The 19871-nt window shown below is 46.6% G+C and overlaps 1 protein-coding gene across 1 annotated transcript; it reads right to left on the reverse strand.

Annotated features, from left to right (window-relative positions):
* Nucleotides 1-462: 462 nt before the first annotated feature.
* Nucleotides 463-19011, reverse strand: LOC311601946 (melanoma-associated antigen 10-like; the record flags this gene model as incomplete). The annotated part of the gene is made up of 3 exons (XM_084789701.1): nucleotides 463-1094; nucleotides 1280-1449; nucleotides 18944-19011. 3 exons carry the CDS (start codon nucleotides 19009-19011, stop codon nucleotides 463-465), a joined length of 870 nt encoding a protein of 289 aa, XP_084645827.1.
* Nucleotides 19012-19871: the final 860 nt, after the last annotated feature.

A 19871-nucleotide genomic window follows, 5' to 3' on the forward strand; every position in this document is an offset into this window, starting at 1 on the left:
GAGATCATTTTATTCTGTTTGTCAGGGAAAGGCCAAGGCCTTCCCCAGTGCCTGGGAACGTACACTTAGAATGCCATCGTAGCTTGAGAAATAGCACAACTTAGATGGAAGTCATTCTCATTTGTTTAGACAATAATACCCTTCTCCTGAAGTGGATGAACAACAGCAAGGGCATTGCTAAATCCATTTGCAGACTTAAGACATCCCAGGTTCATGAGCCTTGTAGTAAAAGTAGCAACATTCTATAACAACAAGACAACCTCAAGCCACCCAGACAGGACAGAGTAGAGGGAAGAACAGAAGAGAGTGGTTCACACAGCTCCTCCCACCCTGTGTCACATGATGGTGTGGTACTTGGATGACTGACTCTGCCTGTACTGGGGTTGGATGGGAACTGCCCGTGTGGGAAGTAGAACTTGTGCAGGGCAGAGCCAGAAGGGCCATCTGCCCGGCCCTCCTGGCCTAGACCCTGTCCATCTCCTCTCTCAAAGCCTCTGCATATCTAAAGGGGTAGGCTCTGGGATCCTGCTTAAAGATGCTGGCAAAAAACTTGAGTAATTTCATCTTCGTGGTTTCGGCATGGGCCCTTGGGCCGCATAGGAACTCAAAGGAAGGAGGATCGCTGTCAAGCACCTGCCTGTATTCCATATACCCTTCCTGCACAAAATGCTCCATGATGAGACGTCTGGGCTCCCCGTACATGAAATGCTCACTGCCCACAAACAGCCCCATGTTGTTCAGTACGCGCCAGAAGGCCTGCTCACTAGCACAGTTGTCCTCTATGAAGATGATACACAGTACGATTAGTAGCAGGCCTGTCTTGGGTACGCCTGGAAAACTATGCTGAGTGCCATGGTAGGTGATCCCAAGGGCAAGGGCAACAGAGTAGATGTGGTCCAGGGCGTTTCTTTCCACTATCTCCAGGCCAAAGAGCAGCCTCAAACAATCAGAGGCCTTAGAAAAGATGACAGGGTAGTATTCCTCGTAACTGCGGAGGACTATGTACAGAATCTGAGCCTTAGATGTCAGCTGCTTCCTAGTGTACTTGAGGAGAAGGAAGTGAACTACATCAATAATCTTTCTTTTGAGGACACCTTGTGAGGGAGAGTGTGGGTCAGCCAGTTCTGTTACTAGTCTGCCAGAAGACGCAAGAGATGATGCCCTACTTACAGGGCCCCTGGCATAGTCAGGAGAGGGGGCTCTGAGGCCACTGGGGAGAGCCCAGCGTTATTGCCAACAGATGGATGCCCTGAGTGGGTTGCAGTGGCCTCCACCTCACCTGCCTCAGCTCCTGTGATGTGGCCAAGATCCAGGCCCCTTGCCCTGCTTTGGGACTGAGAGCTGTCTGGGAGGTTGCTTGTGTGTCTGCTGACAGTTGGATCCATGCTGATATCCTTGGGAACACAGGAATGGACTTGTTGCAGCTCAGAGGGATGAAGACTCACAGGCCTGCAGGGGGAGAGAAAGGATGAGTTGAATCTGAGACCTGTAGCCTGGGCAGCTCTCAAAACCTGCTGCAGGGTTTTGTCTGGGGGGTGCCCTATGTCCAAAGGACTCTGGTCCTGCATGCGCCTCTGAGGACTAGGATTCGCACTGTGGCACACTCCCACACCTGGCAATATTTTACCCTGACATGATGGCTGAGCCTGTGGCAGGGACCATCAAGCCCTGTGGTGGAATCTGCAGTGATGGCCACCCTGCCTGGCCTCCTCTCTGCTCTCTTACGAATTTCCAAAGTCCATCCAAAGTGCATCTTAGCTCCCCTTCCTAGAAAACCAGTTTTCCTTGGCAGGAGTGGCAGCTCCCACTCAGGGTTCCCTAGGACCCAGCAGAGAGCCATGCATGCTTTATGCAGTCCTCTCTCTGGGGGACAGGGCCTTCTCACATATTCATTAATGACCATGACAGCTTACCTGGTTGCCAATACCTACCCCCTCTGTCAAACACTCCTGGCTCCCTCTTGCCTCCAGCGGTACTCCATGCACAAAGGCTCATCTTTCTGAGAAAGGAGACAGAAGTCATGATGAAGCAGCTCTGGAAATGCCTGGCAAGGGTGACTCAAGATCCAAAGGGTGCCTGCATTGGTGGCGCTTGCCTTTAGACCCAGCATTCAAGAGGAAAAGCCTGGTGCATGGTTTTGAGTTTGAGGTCATTCTGGTCCACAAAGTGAGTCAAGGACAGCCAAGGCTATACAATGAGACAGTGTCTTGAAAAACGAGAAAATAAAAAAGTCAAAACAGCAGGCCCCTGCATTTTCCTGCAGATTCTGAAGACTAGACTATCCACTCCCAGGAGCTCACCCCCAATACCATTGCAGGAATTTAGAATGCGATGTCTATCTGTCACTCTTCCAGGAGTTTAACTACTGTTTTCAAAGCTGCAAGGCCGTGTATGCAAACAGCATAGTATGGCAACAATTCCTAAGGTGCCTCAGAAAATGACTCTGAGTGGCCCCTCACACCCAGTTCAAGAATACTTGAAACCCAGCTTTAGAAATACACTTCCCCTGAGGGCCTGAAATCAGAAACACCTGATTGACACTCTCCAGTACAGAAACCTGACAAAAGTGCTTCAACCACTGGGAACCAAGAGAGGACCTGTCCCCAGACATGAATTTGGACCTTCCCCCAAGGACTGTGGCTATCTGAAGCTAAGAAAAATGAGGTGGCACAGTTCAGCTATGTCCAGGTGTCCACCCCGCAAGGCAGGAAGGGTCTTTCTTACATAAAGTACCTCAGGAGGAAAGGTGGGGCGGGTGAGTCTTTAGCCAGTCTCATTCTGATGGAAAGGGAAGACATCAAGAGGAACAGGTAAGATGAACGCACATCAGATATAATTCAGGAAATCCTATTTTATATAGACATAGCTGGGTCATGTACACGTCACGCAAGATCGGTCCCCACCGTGGTCCACAGGTTACAGCACCAGCTGATTTCTCCTGAGAGGGTTTAGGATCTCATGGAGGGAAGGAACTTGACCTGAGCTGGAGACATCTGTGAGGCTTGTGAGTTCCCAGGCTGGACACATCCAGGTGAGAAGTCCAGGGACTATTTAAGGAAACTCCAGGCCAGCACACAGGCAGAGATTCACAAAGCCTTCCCAGGACTGCTATTACACAGACAGCCTTGGGCTGGGCTCTCAGTATGAGCCCCAGGCACTCTTTCCTGGATGAAGTTGAGCAACTTGACCCAGCTCATCTGAGGAAAGGTCAGGTGTGTCAAGATTCAAACTGAGAACTGACAGAGTTTCATTGTCCAAACACAGAATTCCAGGACCCTCCCTGCCCTCCAGCAGCCACACTGGTGCTTTGCCCCTCAGCTGGTCAGATATGCCTTATCATGCCTGCTCTCCTGTTTGGGCCTATTTCTTATCCTTTGTCCCAGTGACCCTGAAATCCAATTTTAGTTCTGCTGGTCTCTCATTCCCCCTCTGACAGGTCCCCTGAAGGCCCAATCACGGGTCTCCCTGAAACTTATTCGCTGAGTTGGCCTGCTACAGGGACAGGTATTCCTCTGACATGGCCTGTTGTAGCGCCAGGTACTGTGCTCTCATGACCATTATCCAGATGGCACCCACTTTTTGCTTAATAGGAGGAGGGCACAAAGCACGACTGGTTTAAACAGAACTAAGAGCTTTTTTCCTTGTGGCCATTTGTCCCTCCAGCCAGAGAGTTGTCCTTGACTCAGTATTTCATGCTATAAAGTGGGACAATGGGCAAAGCCAGTCTCTTCTGTCACTTTTTTTCCTGGTGACATTAGGGGCGCTGTTATTGGGGCCTAGAAAGTCTGAAAAGCTTGTCAAAGGCTAGGTAACAGGGCACTTACCAAAAGCATCTGGTTTAGCTGATCCAGCTGAATGGACAGGGAGTAGTCACATCTGTGAGACTGGTTTACATCAACTTCCAGCAGATCCAGCTCTCAGCAGCTCTGGATGGAGTCTGTTAGCCAGGTAAAAACCTGCTGAAACAAATACAGACTAGGGACAAAAGATAAAGTTGTGTCTATAAGACATCTAGGGTAGGCTTATGCCTTTGAGACCCAGTAAAAGCATGGACATTCTTTTCCCAATCCAGATGACTTGGTATACAGATTGGACAGAGTTGTTTTTAGCATGATGAGAGGCACCCTCAAGTCTATATTCTGAATACCACCCAAGTGAAATTAAAATCTTTGGCTTGGGACTGATTAGTAAGTCATCAATGCTCCAGCTTATCAGAACTTTTATCCCTGATCTCTCCAAGGCCTTTATCATGAAGTGGTGTTGCATTTTTCACATGATTTTTAGCATCTAATGAGATGATCATGTTTTCTTTTTCCTTCCATTTTTTATATGATGGATTCCATTGATGGATTTTTATATGTTGAACCAACTGTGCATTCCGGGTATGGCGCCTACTGGGTAATGTCAAATGATATCTTTGATGTGTTCTTGGATTCCGTTTGTGAGTATATTTTTCATCAGTGTTCATAAGGGAAATTGGCCTGAAATTCTTTTTCTTTGGTGGGTCTTTGTGTGTTCTAGGTACCAGAATGACCGTGGCCACATAGAGTGAGTTTGGCAATGTTCGTTCTGTTTCCATTTTGTGCAATAGTTTGAAGGGTATTGGTATTAGCTCTTCTTTGAAAGTCTGGTAGAATTCTGAGCTAAAATCATCTGGCCCCGAGGCTTTTTTTCCCACTTGTTGGGAGACATTCAATGACTGCTTCTTTTCCTTAGTGGTTATAGAGGTATTTAACTTGTTTTCCTGATCTTGATTTAAATTTGGTAAATGGAATCTACGAAGAAAATTGTCCATTTCATGTAGATTTTCCAATTTTGTAGACTACTGTTTTTTGAAGTAAGACCTAATGTTTCTTTGGTTCCCCCCCCAGTGTCTGTTGTTCTGTTCTGTTTTTCCTTTCTGGTTTTGTTGATTTTGATATTTTCTCTCTGCCTTTTAGTTAGTTTGGCTAAGTGTGTGTCTTTTGTCTATTTTGTTGACTTTCTTATCAAACAGCCCCTTGCTTCTGTTCACACTTGGTACTGTCCTCTGTTTCTAGTTTGTTGACTTCAGCTTGAGTTTGATTATTTGCAGGCATCTACTCCTCTTGGGTGTGTCAGCCTCTTTTGTTGTGAAAGCTCCCAGAGGAGCTATTAAGTGGCTAATATGGAATCTCCCCAATTTCTGTATGAAGGCGCTTAGTGCTAAGAACTTTCCTCTTAGTACTGCTTTCATTGTGTCCCATAGGCTTGGGTATGATGTGCCTTCATTTTCATTGAATTTTAGACAGTCTTTAATTTCTTTTTCATTTCTTCCCTGGCCCGGTTGTCACTGAGTAGAGAGTTGGTCATTTTCCATGATTGTGTAGGGTTTTTGTTATTTCTGGTGTTGAGATCCATGTTAATCCATGGTGATCTGAGAAAGCACAATGGGTAATTTCAATATTTTTGTATAAGTTACGGTTTGCTTTGAGACCGACTATATACTACGAATTTTCGAGAAGGGTCCATGTGGTGCATAGAAGAGAGAATATTCCTTTGTGCTTGGGTGAAAAGTTCTGTAGATAACCATTGGTTCCACTGGATTCATTCCATCTGTTCGTTTCATTATTTCTCTATTTTGTTTCTGCCTCAGTGATCTGTCCTTTGGTTAGAGTGCGACACTGAACTCTCCCACAATTGTGGTGTATGAATCTCCATGTGCTTTAATAACAAGTTTGTTCTGGTTTTGTTTTTGTTTTGTTCTGTTTTTTAATAAAGATGTATGCCCTTGTATATAGTTCAAAGATGTTCTGAATTGGAATGCCCTCTTGGTAGGCTTTTCCTTTGGTGAGAATGACATATTGTTCCCCATCTTTTTTCATTAATTTTGGTTGAAATTCTATTGCTGGCTGTGGAGCTGGATTAGACACCCAGTCTTACAACCCAAGCATGCTTGTTTTGAAATTTCCCCCAACATACCTGTCCTGGGTCAGGAGACCATCTGACACTAGGACAAAGATAGAAAACAAAGCTAAACAGCCCAAGAAAAGACACTATGTGAATTCAAAGGACTAAAATAAAAGCTGTACCTTAGGATCTTAAAGAAAAAAATTCTATTTAAAGATGTATTTATTATTTACACCGCATGTGTGCCTGTATGCCAAAAGAGGGCAGCAGATCTCACTATAGATGATTGTAAACCACATGTAGTATTATTGAATATCATTAAAAATACCTAAAGAAAACTGAAACAACCTGGTGTTGGCATTTTCTGAGTTCCTGTAGATGTTGGGTTTTTATGCTTTTTTGTTTAATGCCACCTAGGATTCAGGTAATTATATTATTCTACAATTGAATGGCTTCCATGACAAATAGTGAATATGCTTTTCAGAGTATCTGCCTATATCTGCAGACACACACAAATGGTTTAAAATGTAAAATAAAACCATCAGTCTAAACTATCTTGTTTGTAAGGACCAAACAAACTCCCTTTAGAAAAAGAAACTGCATTTTGCAAAGGAAACTCCATTTTGTGATCAACCTAGGCAAGGCCTGAAACCAGATTCCAGATTAAGCACAAATAGTCTGAACAGAAAAAATATTCCATGGCAACACAATCAACTCACCTTGGGAAAGTCCAAATACACCCTCTGCTGGTCAAGCTGAGCAGCAGGTGGTCTGGCACAAAGCAACAACCAGTTAGGAGAGGCCAGCCCAAAGTTCCTAATGCCCCCATGACTGCCTCAGCCAATCTTTCTATAGGCCTTCTGCCCCCTCCTGAGAAAGTGACCACTCACATCATAGCCTTGGCCTGGTGCTCTGCATTCCCTGCTCACTTATCTCACCACTCACACAGCCCAGCCCACAACAAATTCCACAGAAGAAACTGCCCTTGGACACTCTTCTCCTTCAGCAGGTCCAGGCAACACTCAGTAGGTATCAAAAGTTATATTGACACAGTCCAGCACTGAGCTAAAGGCCAGACTACCTCAACCAACCCCTGTATCAGCAAGAGAGCTCAGCCCACCACTCTTCAGTCAGCTCTCAAAACCCCACATTAGTATACACCTACACAGCCATGTCCTGCTCTTAGGGTAACCCTGCCCCCTCTCTGGTCAACATCCAGAGCCCAGCCCTATTTCGTAAGAGATCACCTAGCCTCCCACTCTGGCTGCCCCTTACCTCCACACTGCAGGACCCATAGCCACACCCCCAACACATTACCACTTCCTGCTTTTCTAGTAATTTAGTGTGCCCAACACATCCAGGTTGGCCCTCACACCTCTGCCTCAGTCTGTCTACCTCCCAGGCTCAGCTCTAAGCACTCCAGAACACCGCCCCTCCCCCTCCCCTGCCAGCACCTGTACCCAAGGGATTCCACAGTGCACAAAGATTCCTTCTCTAATGCTTACTAGGTCCAGATCCACCCACCCTTCCATCCTAGCTTACATGCCCCGCCCACCACTATTGATCTCAGCAGTCACAGCACCACCCACAAGACCAGCACCAGTCCTCCTGCTGCAGTGCACCCTAACATTCCTTCCAAGTTTCCTCAGAGACTCCTTCTCCATTCAGCCCTGGCCCAACCCTGATATTCCTTTTTGACTTCCTTCTGGGACAGCTGTTGTGGCCCCGTGGCCCTGCCCTCTTTAGAGGTCCTCAGGATGAGCCTGATCCAATGGTGCCCCTAATGGTTAGAGTAGCCTGCTCCAGTGATCTCACAGACTGTATGTCTGCAGAACACCAAACATCAAATCTCAGCACTCAGGAGTCCGAGGCAGGCTGAGAACTGAGTTCAAGGCCAGCCTGGTCTAAAAGTGAGTCCAGGATAGACAAGGATACACAGAGAGACCCTGTCTCTAGGAAAAAAAGAAAATGAAAAAAGAAAAGTGGGAAAGCAAAAAGAAAAAGATAAGAATAGATGGGTCAGGGCTTGGACAAAGGCACCTGAGTGGATGGTTGTAAACTTCCCTCAACAGTTTTACACAAGCAGCTGGCTCAGGCCTGACCAATGGTACTCTGTGGTGCTGTGCATCCCGTCACCTGGGGTGGGGGTCGTTCGACTTGAACCTGGATGCATGGCCAGGACACTGTGAGCTGGAGGCCTGTGCTGCCTGGTGACCACAAGGCTCTGCCCATCCAGGGACCCTAAGACTGAAAGCCTTGGAATCCACTTGAAGCGAAGGAAACAGGAACTTCTGGAGCAGAGTTTGTGCCCTTTGCCCTCCTGTGGCTGTGGTCTCCCTCCTGGAGGGTCTCAAGCAGTGCTAGGCCTGCCCCACCTCCTGCCACACACTCTTCCACCTTCCTCCCGAGTGTGGAGGCAGGCAGGTGGCAAGCTCTGTGCTGCTCCTCCTGGGCCCTCCCCTTCTTGCCATTAGGCTGTGAGCTCAGTGAGGAGGCCCAGGTCACATGGCCTGTGTGCCCTGAAACTCCACTGACATTGATGCTCTGCTCCTTCTCAACATCATGCACAGCAGTGGGGTTTTGCTTAAGGACAGGCCATGCAAACCTGGGGTTTGGTGCTCTTGTGCCTGTCTGTGCAGTTTGAGAGTCTGGGGTGGGGGAGGGGAAGTGGCACTCACTGGATAGGATGGAGGCTTCTAGAGAAAGGCTCCACAAGGTCCTGCCAACAGAAGTGGCCATGCCTGAGAGAACACAGAGGAGGGAGTGTCCCCTTGCCCTATTCAGGTGTCAAAGCTGTGTTAGTGGACATCAGCATAGAGACAGTCAGTCCTCTGATTGTCCTGCCTGCTGACTCACTCTGAGGTCACTGCCTCCAGTACCAACCCTAACTTCAGCTGAGAAGCACTTACAGAAGAGACCATGCTGCCCCTTTTGGTCAACAAATTCTGGACTGTCAGGTCCAAAGACATCTAGTTCCCCTTCACCATAATGAACCACTTCCCTTCTGTCAGGCAAAATGGGCAGATAGCTGTGTCTGATGCCTTTGAGCACAACAAAACTAATGCCGGCTTCCTGGCTACTTCAGTATAACAAATGTCTGTTTAAAAGTCAGTGAGTTGGAAAAAAAACCACACAGGAAGGATTACTAAGCATGGTTGCTGGAATCTCATTGAATGACTTACTTTGTATAGATAAGGTTTCTTTCTTTCTCTTCTCTCTCTCTCTCTCTCTCTCTCTCTCTCTCTCTCTCTCTCTCTCCTTCTTCCTTCCTTTTTTTCTTTTCTCCGAAGATAAGCTTCCTCTGTGTACCCTTGTCTGTTGTAGATCCACATTTTAGAACTGGCTGGCCTTAAACTCATTTTGATCTCCCTGCCTCTGCCTCCCTTATTTCTGAGATTACAGGCATGCACCATGACACCTGGCCCTAAAATCACTTTTATTGTTACATAAAAAAGGTACCACTACACCTAATCCCAGCACTCACTCAGGGGATGCCAAAGCAGGTGGAACTCTGTGAGGTCAAGGCCGGCCTGGTCTACAGAGTGAGTTCCAGGACAATCAGGCCTAAAACAGAGAAACCCTGTCTCAAAATAAGAAAAAGCATCTTGTTCGAGTCAATTTCCACACTCACAAAGTTCCTATCTGATCTAGGGGCTATCAGGAAAGAGCCATCACCTCAGGCATATGAGACTTCCTGGGTTGTCAGACAGGTCAGAGCACTGGGTTTATGCAAAGGCTCTGAGAAACCTTCAAGACAACAACACAAAGACTCTGAGATAATGATCACTGACCAAAGGCAGACTCACAGCTTAACTGCTGTCACTCCAGATTCAGGCTAGATACAATGGGTCTGGCCAGAAATGTACAGCTTCACCCCATCTAATAGTTATGCTGTGACTAACTTTATTCTGCCTCCTCTTAGCTTTCCAGAAGTGCAAGGAGGGCAGGTCTCTGTCGTTAGATCCGCAGTTTCTCATCATCAGGCCGTGTTTGCTGTGCCCAGAACTCTCAGCAGCCTACAAGGTTGGGTGGAGCTGGAAGCTCAATCTCTACTCACCAGGCTGCAGCTGAGGCACCAGAACCAAGTTTCAAACCCCAAAACCCATGCTAGAAGCCCATACCTAGTAGAGAGTAGCAGGATATATTCCAAAATGGACTTCTCCTCACTTGAGTAGGACAGTGTGACTACTGTGGGCTCAGAGGAGCCAGGGTGGAATGGTGCTGAGAAGGCAGCTAAGTAAAGGCCCTGTCAGCTCACTCTCACAGTGCAGACTCTAAAGGCAAGGCAACATTGAGCCACCATTGGCTTGCAGAACATAGCCCACTCCATGCTGTTCCCAGACCCATCCAGACTGTCATACCCTCATGATGGGGATGGTAAAGAGGCTCTCCCTCCTGTGGTGCACCCAACCTTGCTGACATGGCCCCAAGTATCTCAGTATTTAGGGAAATGGAGAACTGCAAGGAGATGCCCTCTGATCTAAAGATCCCCTGCTGCACTGTGGATTGCACAGAGAAACAGCAGTTAGTGTCTGTGCCCCGCCCCCCACATCATGTGTGCTTCCTCATGTTGTTATTCCAGCCCACACCCATGTAGTGTATGAACAACATCCAGGAGACCAGGTGCCAAGTCCAGGGCCAGGCACTGAGTTGACACTGATGCCCTGGCGAATGTGTGATGAACAGGGAAAGCCACTAGTCCTTCTGCAGTGCAAGAGCTCTGTGGAGAGGTTTCCCCAGCAAGGAAGGCTGGCTCCCATCCAGCTATTTCTTATCTTACAAATCCTAAATATAGCTCTGATTCCTTGAGGTTGACGAACATGTATTAGGGGGGCAGGTGAGATGGCACACAGCTGCAATCCCAGCACCTTGGAGACAAAGAAAGGCAGATCTTTGTGAGTCCCAGGCCAATCTGGTCTACAACGGGAGTCCAGGACAGCCAAGGCTACCAAGAGAAACCCCATCTCAATAAGCCAAAAAAAAATGTTAAGTGGACGATATTTTGTAGCAAGCCTTTGCAGGTTCCTTTACAAAGTTTCTAGTGTCTGTCTTGCTCATGTGTCAGGCAATTTCCTACCCCATGGCACTGAGAGGAAAGGCCTGCATCTCCTTGGCCAGGGTACAGTAGTGTCCATCTCTTAGCAGACAGGCAGTAGTTTGAGGTGTGCTTATACAGGGCTAAGAGATGCTTGGCTCTGAACCGCGGTTGCTACACAAAAATTTCCTGGTAACATCTACAGAGGGCAGGGTCCCAGGAGAATGGAATCTCCTGCTTCCAGATACCTGACTACTGTGAGGTGACACCATAGGGTCAGTAGCTATAGCCTCATGCATCCAGTTTGCTGAGGGCATAAAACTGTGGCTGCTGTCCATGGAAGGGCAAGGCTGACCCAAGGGTGTGGAAGCCTGGGCCTTCAGATTAGTTCCAAGGGTCAGATAGCATAGCAGGCAGACTCTTGGCTCAACTTTAAGATGTTTATTTAGCACCACGAGATTTGTTTTAATGTAGTAAGAACTGAAACTGGCCTATTTTCAAAAAATGGTGACTTTTTCCCAGTCTTTAGTGCACTGGGCTTACATGAGCTTGTTTTCTTTTTGAATGGTGCGCAGATTATACTTGTGTTATCTGTGTATTGCTCCTCCTTGTCCATCTCTTCCTCCTCTTCCTCCCCTTCCTCCACTTCCTCTCACTCCTCCTCTTCCTCCTCAGTGGCCTCTCTTAGGGATATGGTTGAGAGGTCAGCTTTCATGATGGAATGGCAAGTCTACTTAGACATCACGTACCAGAGGTATGGACATCACGTACCAGAGGTATGCTGTGGAGCTACCTGGTGCAGGCACTGCCCCTTCGATCTTACGAGTATCCGATGGAGGAACCGTCCCATGATCAGATGTGCCATCTCTGCTCAGGCCACTTGTCTCCTGAGGTGGGCAGTTGCCAGGGGGCACTTACAGGGATGTTGCTCTTTTTCAGTGTACTAGAAGGCCCTGGGGAAAGGATGCCTGCAGGTGTCTGTGTGTTGGGAAACCCCTGTTGGGACTTCATGCCATCTTTCTTGGCCTTATGTTTCAGAGGGGAATGTCTGGGAGGTAAAAGCCTCATCCATTTTTGGATGTGGCCTTGCTCTTGTCAATGGAGATTGTGCCTCGCTCACCACAGCCACATTAGTCAATTTGCTCCCCACAGTATTCCCCAGGAGCTCTGGCTTGTCCCTCTGGAAGATGAAGTAGCCATAGATGTAAAACAAAATGGATTAGGCTAGCCAATTGGAAACACAGCTGTACTGAACACATGACATCCTACTGGTCTTTTTTGTGATGCAGAGAATGACAGAAGTGACTGGTGAAAGGTGTGCTGTGCTGTGGCAGGACCCCAGTAAAGAGAAATGACTCATGTGTAAGGTGGTGATACTGTTAGACCCTAGAGTCCACTCGGGTAGTAGGGGGTCGTCACAAGAGACCACTTGCGGACCACAGTGTTGATGCAAAAGCACAAGGTTTATTGCTGATGCGCGTCAGGGGGACTCAGCACTCACCCGGGAGGGGGGGAGGCACACCACGAGTCACTGTTACAGACTTTTTAAAGGCTAAAACCACAAAGGTTAGGAGGGGCTGCATGCCCTATTTTAGGATTGGCTCTGGTGGTCGCTAGGGGTGCTTGTCTAATTATTATTGGCTACTTCAGGGGTCGTTGGCCTCGGGAGCTGTTCTTTGCAAAGAGGGGTGATGGGGAGATTTCAGAGAATTTCCTTAGTTGAAAGTGTTTATCTTGGTTGGCCACCTTAATCTCAGAAACTGAAGCTGAGCTGGCCTTCAACTCTTTTGGGGTCCTTTTCGCCAGCTTGTCTGGGTCACGTTCCCAGGCTGGCTGAGAGAGGGTCCTTACAATACATGTATGTGGCATAAACTGGCTTCTCCTCTGCCTACATGACTGCCTGTCTTCAGACATCTAAAGGGACAAACTGGAGTGCATTGTCAAAGTCTTTTACCCTTTAGTAAACAACACTGTCTGCTGAATGAGGGAGGAGCTTGAAGCACATTGTTAATGGGGTGTGTAGATAGGAAGAGGTTCCCTTCACAAAAAGTGGGAAACAAAGAAAAGCTTTGTAAGTTACCATGATTTTCCAGTCTTCTCCAGAGCAGAGCTGGCAAAGAAAGGTCTTCCTGCTTTCCTTCTCAAAACTCTTCCGGGGGCTCCTTCTCCAGCTGCTGCTGCTGCTAGGAAGGGATATCTCAACCCTGAGGACCTGAGGAGCCCTGGATCCTGAGCCTTGCTCATCTCTCTTCTTCTTTTCTTCTTCTTCTTCTTCTTTTTCTTCTTCTTCTTCTTCTTCTTCTTCTTCTTCTTCTTCTTCTTCTTCTTCCTCCTCCTCCTCCTCCTCCTCCTCCTCCTCCTCCTCCTCCTCCTTCATCTTCTTCTTAATATTATTTTGTTTAGTCGCTTGGTTTTTCAAGACAGGATTTCTCTATATAGCCTTGTCTGTCCTGGACTCCCTCAAATTCACAGAGATCTGCTTGTCTCTGCCTCCCACAAATGCTGGGATTACAGGCCTGCACCACAGCACCTGGCTTCCAAAATCTACTCATCACCTCTTTTCTCATGACCATGTGACAAAGCAGCAGCAAGACAAAAAGCCAGGCCTGCTCTCTTGAGGCTCTGGCCTTTTTATCCCCTCTCTAGAGTCCCCAGAATTAAACTATCTCCAGTTGGCCGAACTGCAGCCCTGCCACCCACACAGGAGGCAAATAGTCTGCTGCTGTGGACAATCTGAAGCAGCCACATAGACCAGGCCTGGGATTAAAACCAAAAGATATTTACATACCATAACTGGGTTTTTTAAGACACCAAAAATCTTGCTACATCTTTGTCTTAAGCCAAGCAGGTTTATAAGAAGTACTACATCATATACACCAATTCCAGTGGAGAGATGGGACAAAGTCAGCAGATGTTATCATACAGTGGGACACAGTCAGCAGGAAGCTGTTCAAAGTTACACAGGGGAATCACAGGGGAAACACAGGGCACCTCCAGAGCATTATAGACTAAGGACATAGTGGCCTTGGTTCTGGTAATCACAGCTCCATGTGATGGAAGGCTTGAAGTTGCAGGATGTGGAGCCATAGCTCCTCCAAGACTGTGTCCCCGGCCCATTACCAGCTCTACTCTGCATAATTCTGGTTTCAGAGAATGAGCCTCATTCTTTCCTTTCCTATACATCAGTGCTTCTGGGGGACATCAGGCTCCCGAGGACTGGACCCAGACTATTATAAGCTCTGCCAAACAGAATCCTAATTTTGAGAAGAAGGATATATTGCATTGCCCATAGGTCAGGGCCTCAGGGAAAGCCTTGGTTGGTCAGTCCAGGCTTCAGAAGTTCCCTCCTTTTTAATTATTATTTATTTTTAAAGGCCAGAAGCGTTTACCAGTGTCTGAATCTCCAAGAGACTCTTATGTTCTCTGACCAACTAATACCTTCTAGCATTGTGAAAGGAATTATCAATACACGTATTCTAATCATAATATTGAATGGAGGTGGAAGGTTGTAAAGCAGATTAAATCCTGTAACTAGTACAGTGTATCTTTGGCTAGTTTGGATGGGAAATCTATACAATTAGAGAGAAACAGCTGATACAAATAATCTGGAAACAATCCCTACTTTTTGGAGCAGAGGTACTTTCCGAGTAAATAATATATGTGGAGGGCTAACATAAGCACTGATTCCAAACATGTTACAGTTGTTTTTCCTCTCTAAAAGTCCCATAGATGATCAAGAGGTCCAGAGCTGTGGCTAACAGCCAAAAGCCTAGTTGAGTCTTTTATTATTTTTTTCCTTTTTGTAGACATTAAAACAGGATCGGGTTCAATGAGGGGATCTCAGGATATCAACCCTGAGCAGGTGGGCCCCGCCCAGGACAATTGAACCAGCCCTTGAGTTTGTCCATCCAGAGGCACAGAGTCCTTTAGAACCAGGGACCATGTTAGAGCCATGGAACACAGTACCCAAAGGGGGATTGTGCTTTGAGAGCAGAGCATTGGGTCTTTATTGCAACCTGGGGACTATCTATCTGCTTGGGCAACTTGTGGGTTGTTAGAGAAAGGAAAATTCAAGTGATGAATGAAGTAGTATTTTAAGCACTGTATATCAGTCTCCATGGACCCCAAAGCCTTAAGCCTTATAGGTCAGAAAGATGGAAGGGACACATAGGAACCTCCCAGTGACAAACATATAGGGATAGTTGATGATATCCCAGAATCATTCAAGAGAGCAGTGCAAGGTAGCACATGAAAATCACCCAGAAGATCAGTTACATCAGTCTGATACTTTCAGTTATTATGTAATGAGAGTCAGATATTTTAAAAACTTAATCTGATATACTTTACAGCCTGTTTTTAATTGCTAAACATGGACCTTATAAACTTCAATGCATAATATGGCCTTTAATTTTTGTTCTTCATATGCCTTATATAGCTTATGCATCCTCTGTGTACTTTAAATAACTTACTTGGGATTTTATAGGTTATGAGGAACCCTCTTTGGCTTTTTTTTGCAAATATATATCTATCTCAATCTTTATATACAAACCCTTATTTATAAAGATATTTTTATTTTAGCCGCATCAGATTTTTATTTATTAATACCATGAGATTTAGTAGTACTATAGGAGTAAGCCCCATCCCACCTTCATAAAAAATTTCCTGAGAAGGCCTGCTTGGAACAACTAAGTACTCCTCAGGGAATTGAGACCCAACAGAGGCTACCTACCTTTAGCAGCTCTTTACCCCTAGCAACTTTATTTTGTTGTAGCTGATGTTGTTGAAATTTGTCAGCCATAAACTGTTAGTTTTTGGAAGTACTATGTTACTGTTATGTATCCTGTCAAATTATGTCAAAATTAAACTAAAGAAAACATCAAAATCATAACATAAACATCTCTTTGTGTCCAGGAAGTTGATCTCATAAGTAGTTGATAGGGTGGGTGGAAAAGAGAGGAAGGATACATTGTAACTCTCTTCAAGGACATGTTACCAGCTCAGTTTTAGCCCTTATTTTTTGTATTTTTCTCTTAGGCTGCTCTGTGCTCCTTGTCCCAGTCACAGAGCCAGAAGGCTATTCTGTCAGACTGACCCAGGAGACGGGGTTAAAGGACATATGGAGAAAGAAAAAATACCTGTGAACCAGAAATGGGAGGGTCAAATGCCACATTCTAGAGTCAGCTTAAATGCCACAGGTCATTTTGAGAGCAACAGGTGCTCTGCTTGGATTGATGGGAGCTCATTAGACCTCCTTTGCATCCAAGAGAGTGTTTCCAATTGGAGGTTTGAGGTGGTAAAACCTGATGTGCAGAAATTAATCAGAGCAGAGGAGAAAATAGAAAAAGGACTTGGAGGTCAGAAATATTTTAGTATTGTCACTATGAAGCTGTGTGTGTCAACGCCTGCCTGTGGCCTCTCAGGCACATTTGTCCTGCCTGCTCTGTGCCACATGCCAGGCCATGGCTTTGGCTCACCTTCACTAGCAAGTGGCTCTCCTGAGAGGCTTGGGGTGGAGGAGGGTCTGGGGCCTAAGGCCAGGCTGCCAGGCTGCCAGTCACCCCACCCTTTGTGCCCCCAGCCACCAGCATCTAGGCCACCTTTAAAAAATCCTTGATGTGCTGAGGTGAGTTGATGGGTGGGGGCTCTCATTTCCTGAGAAGGGGAGGGGGCTGAGAGAGAGAAGAGGGTAGGAGGGTGGGACCCAGAGGAGAGGAGGGAGTGGGCTGCTGTAGGGATGTAAAGCAAATGAGTGAGTGAGTGAGTGAGTGAGTGAGTGAGTGAATAAGCAAAGTCCCCACACAGGCAAGCTTCCTCCCCTGCTGTAGGTTCTGTCACCTCCTGGAGCTAGTGCAGTGGCCTTCAGAGCCACCCAGCCACTGCAGCTGATCTTCCTAATTTTCTTAATGTCTTCATGTGTCTTTTCTTGTCTTTGGCCCATTGGTCTGCAAAACCCCTGCTGTGGTAGGAGCACTGGCTCAGAGGAACCAGTGGGAGCCATTTTTGGAGATTTTATAACTCTTTTCATCAAAAACAAAACCAAAAACATAACACCAACACAAAAAATCCATTTTCCTTGTTCCTTCTGGCATCATGAAGTAACTTAAGCACTGATGTCACTTTTTGTTCCTAAACCTTTTAACAGTTTTTTAAAATTGTTTTCTCCTCCAGTCTGCTTTGGACTATGGAGTAACCAGAAATTTGAGGTGTGGTATTACAGTTAAATTAACTTCATCCTGTGGATCTAAGCAATTTTAAAGCAAATTTCGTAGCACAAATTATCCCTCCATTGCTTGCTCCTCCCTTGCACTAGGCTCCGCCCCTGCTGGGGGTAGGTGGTGTAGAAGCTTAGTTGGCCCTAATAGGTGGTGTTCTGTCTGAGTTTTACCTGCATGTTCTCATGCCTTTAAATTCACAGAAACTTTGTCAGGGAAGCAAGGGCTGGCTTTTAGAACGAAAATAAAGAAGCTTTTGAAGTGCTTTAATAATTCATTATAAGAACTAGAGTGCACAAACAAGGTGTCTAAAGTTACAAACGTCGTCGTCAGAATTTGGCTGTCCCACATTTACTCCTGATTCCTCTCTGCTGGGCGCGACTTCTCATGTATATATACATAATCAGTATACAGATATGGACAGAGGTATCACAGGAATGCCTAGTCTCTCTCCTGTACTCAGGTACATGCCTTCAGTTGGCCATATGACTGAACCTGCTGGTCACTCTTCAGTAACAATATCCTGAGAGGGAGGTGCCAGGAGACGAGAAAGATAGAAAAACTGGAAATAGGGAAGATAAACCTGTGGGCAGGAGGTCTTGTAAAAGCAATCTCTTATGCCAAACAAGCTTCTTAACAAGCACAGCATCACTGGACATGGCGGTGCACACTTTTAATCCCAATGTTTCTAGGCAGAGGCAGGTGGATCTCTGAGCTCAAGGCCAGCCTGTTCTATAGAGCAAGTTTCAGCACATCCTGGGCTACAAAGTGAAACCAGGTCTTGAAGAATGAAAAAAAAAAAAAGTAGAGCATCTTATAGATTATTTACAGGGGTAAAATGGGATAAAATCACCAAGAAGCTAATCAAGCAATGCCACACAAGGACAGGTCATCTCAAGAGCATGACACAGCCAAGCACATAGCAGTGGCCTTGGGTCTGATAATCATAGCCCCAAATGTTGGGAAAAGTGGGGTTCTCAGAATATGTAGCCAGGCTTGCCCCAGGCCGTTAGCAGCTCTGCCAAGTATATTCCTGGTTACATTGGGGCCTCAGGGAAAAGTCCTCAGGGCCCAGGCTCCAAACCATTACTGGCTCCTCTAAGCATATTCTTGGTTTAAAGAAGGAGCTAAGCCTCTTCTCCACATATATTAGGGCCTCAGGAAAGCCACAGATGCACAACCCAGCCCTCCACAGGAGAGAGGAATTCGCACAAGTTGTTCACTAAGTTTTTTCATATGGACCCTGCCTGACAGCAAACCACCCACACCCAAACAGGGAGGGAGGGAGGGAAGGAGGGAGGAAGGGAGGGAGGGACAGGGGAGAGAGAGAGAGAGAGAGAGAGAGAACGAGAACGAGTAGGAGGAGGAGGAGAAGGAGGAGGATAAATAAAATAAAATAGTTTTAGTTACTTCCTAAGGAGAATTTCTACTTGCTTAGCTAGACATGACTGAAGTCATCCCTACCTAATAGGTATAAGTAAGAGCACAGTTAACTAGCCTGCTCCATCAGCAGAAAGGCTTGTTGGAGATTAAGCTGCAAAGGCCCTCCCTCCTTCTCTCTCTCTGTCTCCTCTCTCTCTGTCTCTCTCTGTCTCTCTCTCTCTCTTGGGTAGAAGAGAGCAGAACCAAAATGGTAGGTAAGGAAGCACATTTATATTTACGACGATCCGTAGGGTGGGTTCTTTGAACTGGTACAGGACATTTGGATTGACCGTGAACTACTGGCCTTGCCCAAGAACTTTGTTCTTTGGGGGAGGTTAAGGGAGGTTACTATTACTTTAAGGGAGGCTGCCCCTAAGCAGAAAACAGCCTTTTGGCCTCCCTTTACCCAATAACAATCCTTGTGTTCACCCAGCCAAAGTCCTCCTGCTTAGGGCTTTGCACCATCACTGACATGTTGGGTGCTATTTTGAACATAGTAATAGGCTCCACTGCGCATGTGTTTATTGACTGAGTCTAGGTGTGGAAGGTGCGGTGGAAGGAAGCCGTGCTCCACCTCAGTGAGGGACAGCAGAGGCTGTGGTGTGTTCATTTGCCTCCAGCACCAGTCTGCAGAGGGAGATACAGATTTACAATGGGAAACCACAACCAGATAGAACAGGAGTGTTACCCTGCCTCCCAGTATGTAGCCCAGTCTGACCTCTCTGAAGACCAGCACCCTGTTTCAAAGTGGTAGTGCAGAGAGGACGAAGCCTCCCATGCTTAGTGGAAGAGGACTTGAATAAGATTCTGTCCAGGCGGCTCACCAGTTTTACTCATGTCCCATACCTGGGTGCATGCTACCTCCTTTATCCTCAGGCTTTTTACATGATTTCTCTGCCCTCCTCTGTCTTGTCCAGCAGGACCGGTAATTACGGGGTCACGAGGGGAGCCATACCTGAAAAGATGGGACGAGAAAGAAGGAGGTGAGACCAAGTAGAACTCCTATCAAGGTCTGTTTATTGAATCAAAAGCAAAAGCTTATATGGGGTGGAGGCAGGGGCTAAGCAGCAGGGGCAGGGGCCCAAGAATGCCTCCAGATGATGCCATCAGGGGAACATCCTGTGGTTTATCTCGGAACACTATCTCTCTATCTCTCAGAAAGTCCCTAGCTATCCTGCTGAACAACATCTGCAGGGGGTGAAAGGAGGAAGTTATACAAGGCTGAAAGGAAGAAGTTAGCTTTGGAATGGGCCATCAGTATTTTTCCATAGCCAGTAGATTCTTTTACCCTTGAGTGACCTTGGGTTGGCTCCTGGCACTCCTCTGTGTTGCTG

This window comes from Acomys minous, assembly GCF_964271855.1.
Source record: "Acomys minous genome assembly, chromosome: 7".
Taxonomy (NCBI): Eukaryota; Metazoa; Chordata; class Mammalia; order Rodentia; family Muridae; genus Acomys; species Acomys minous.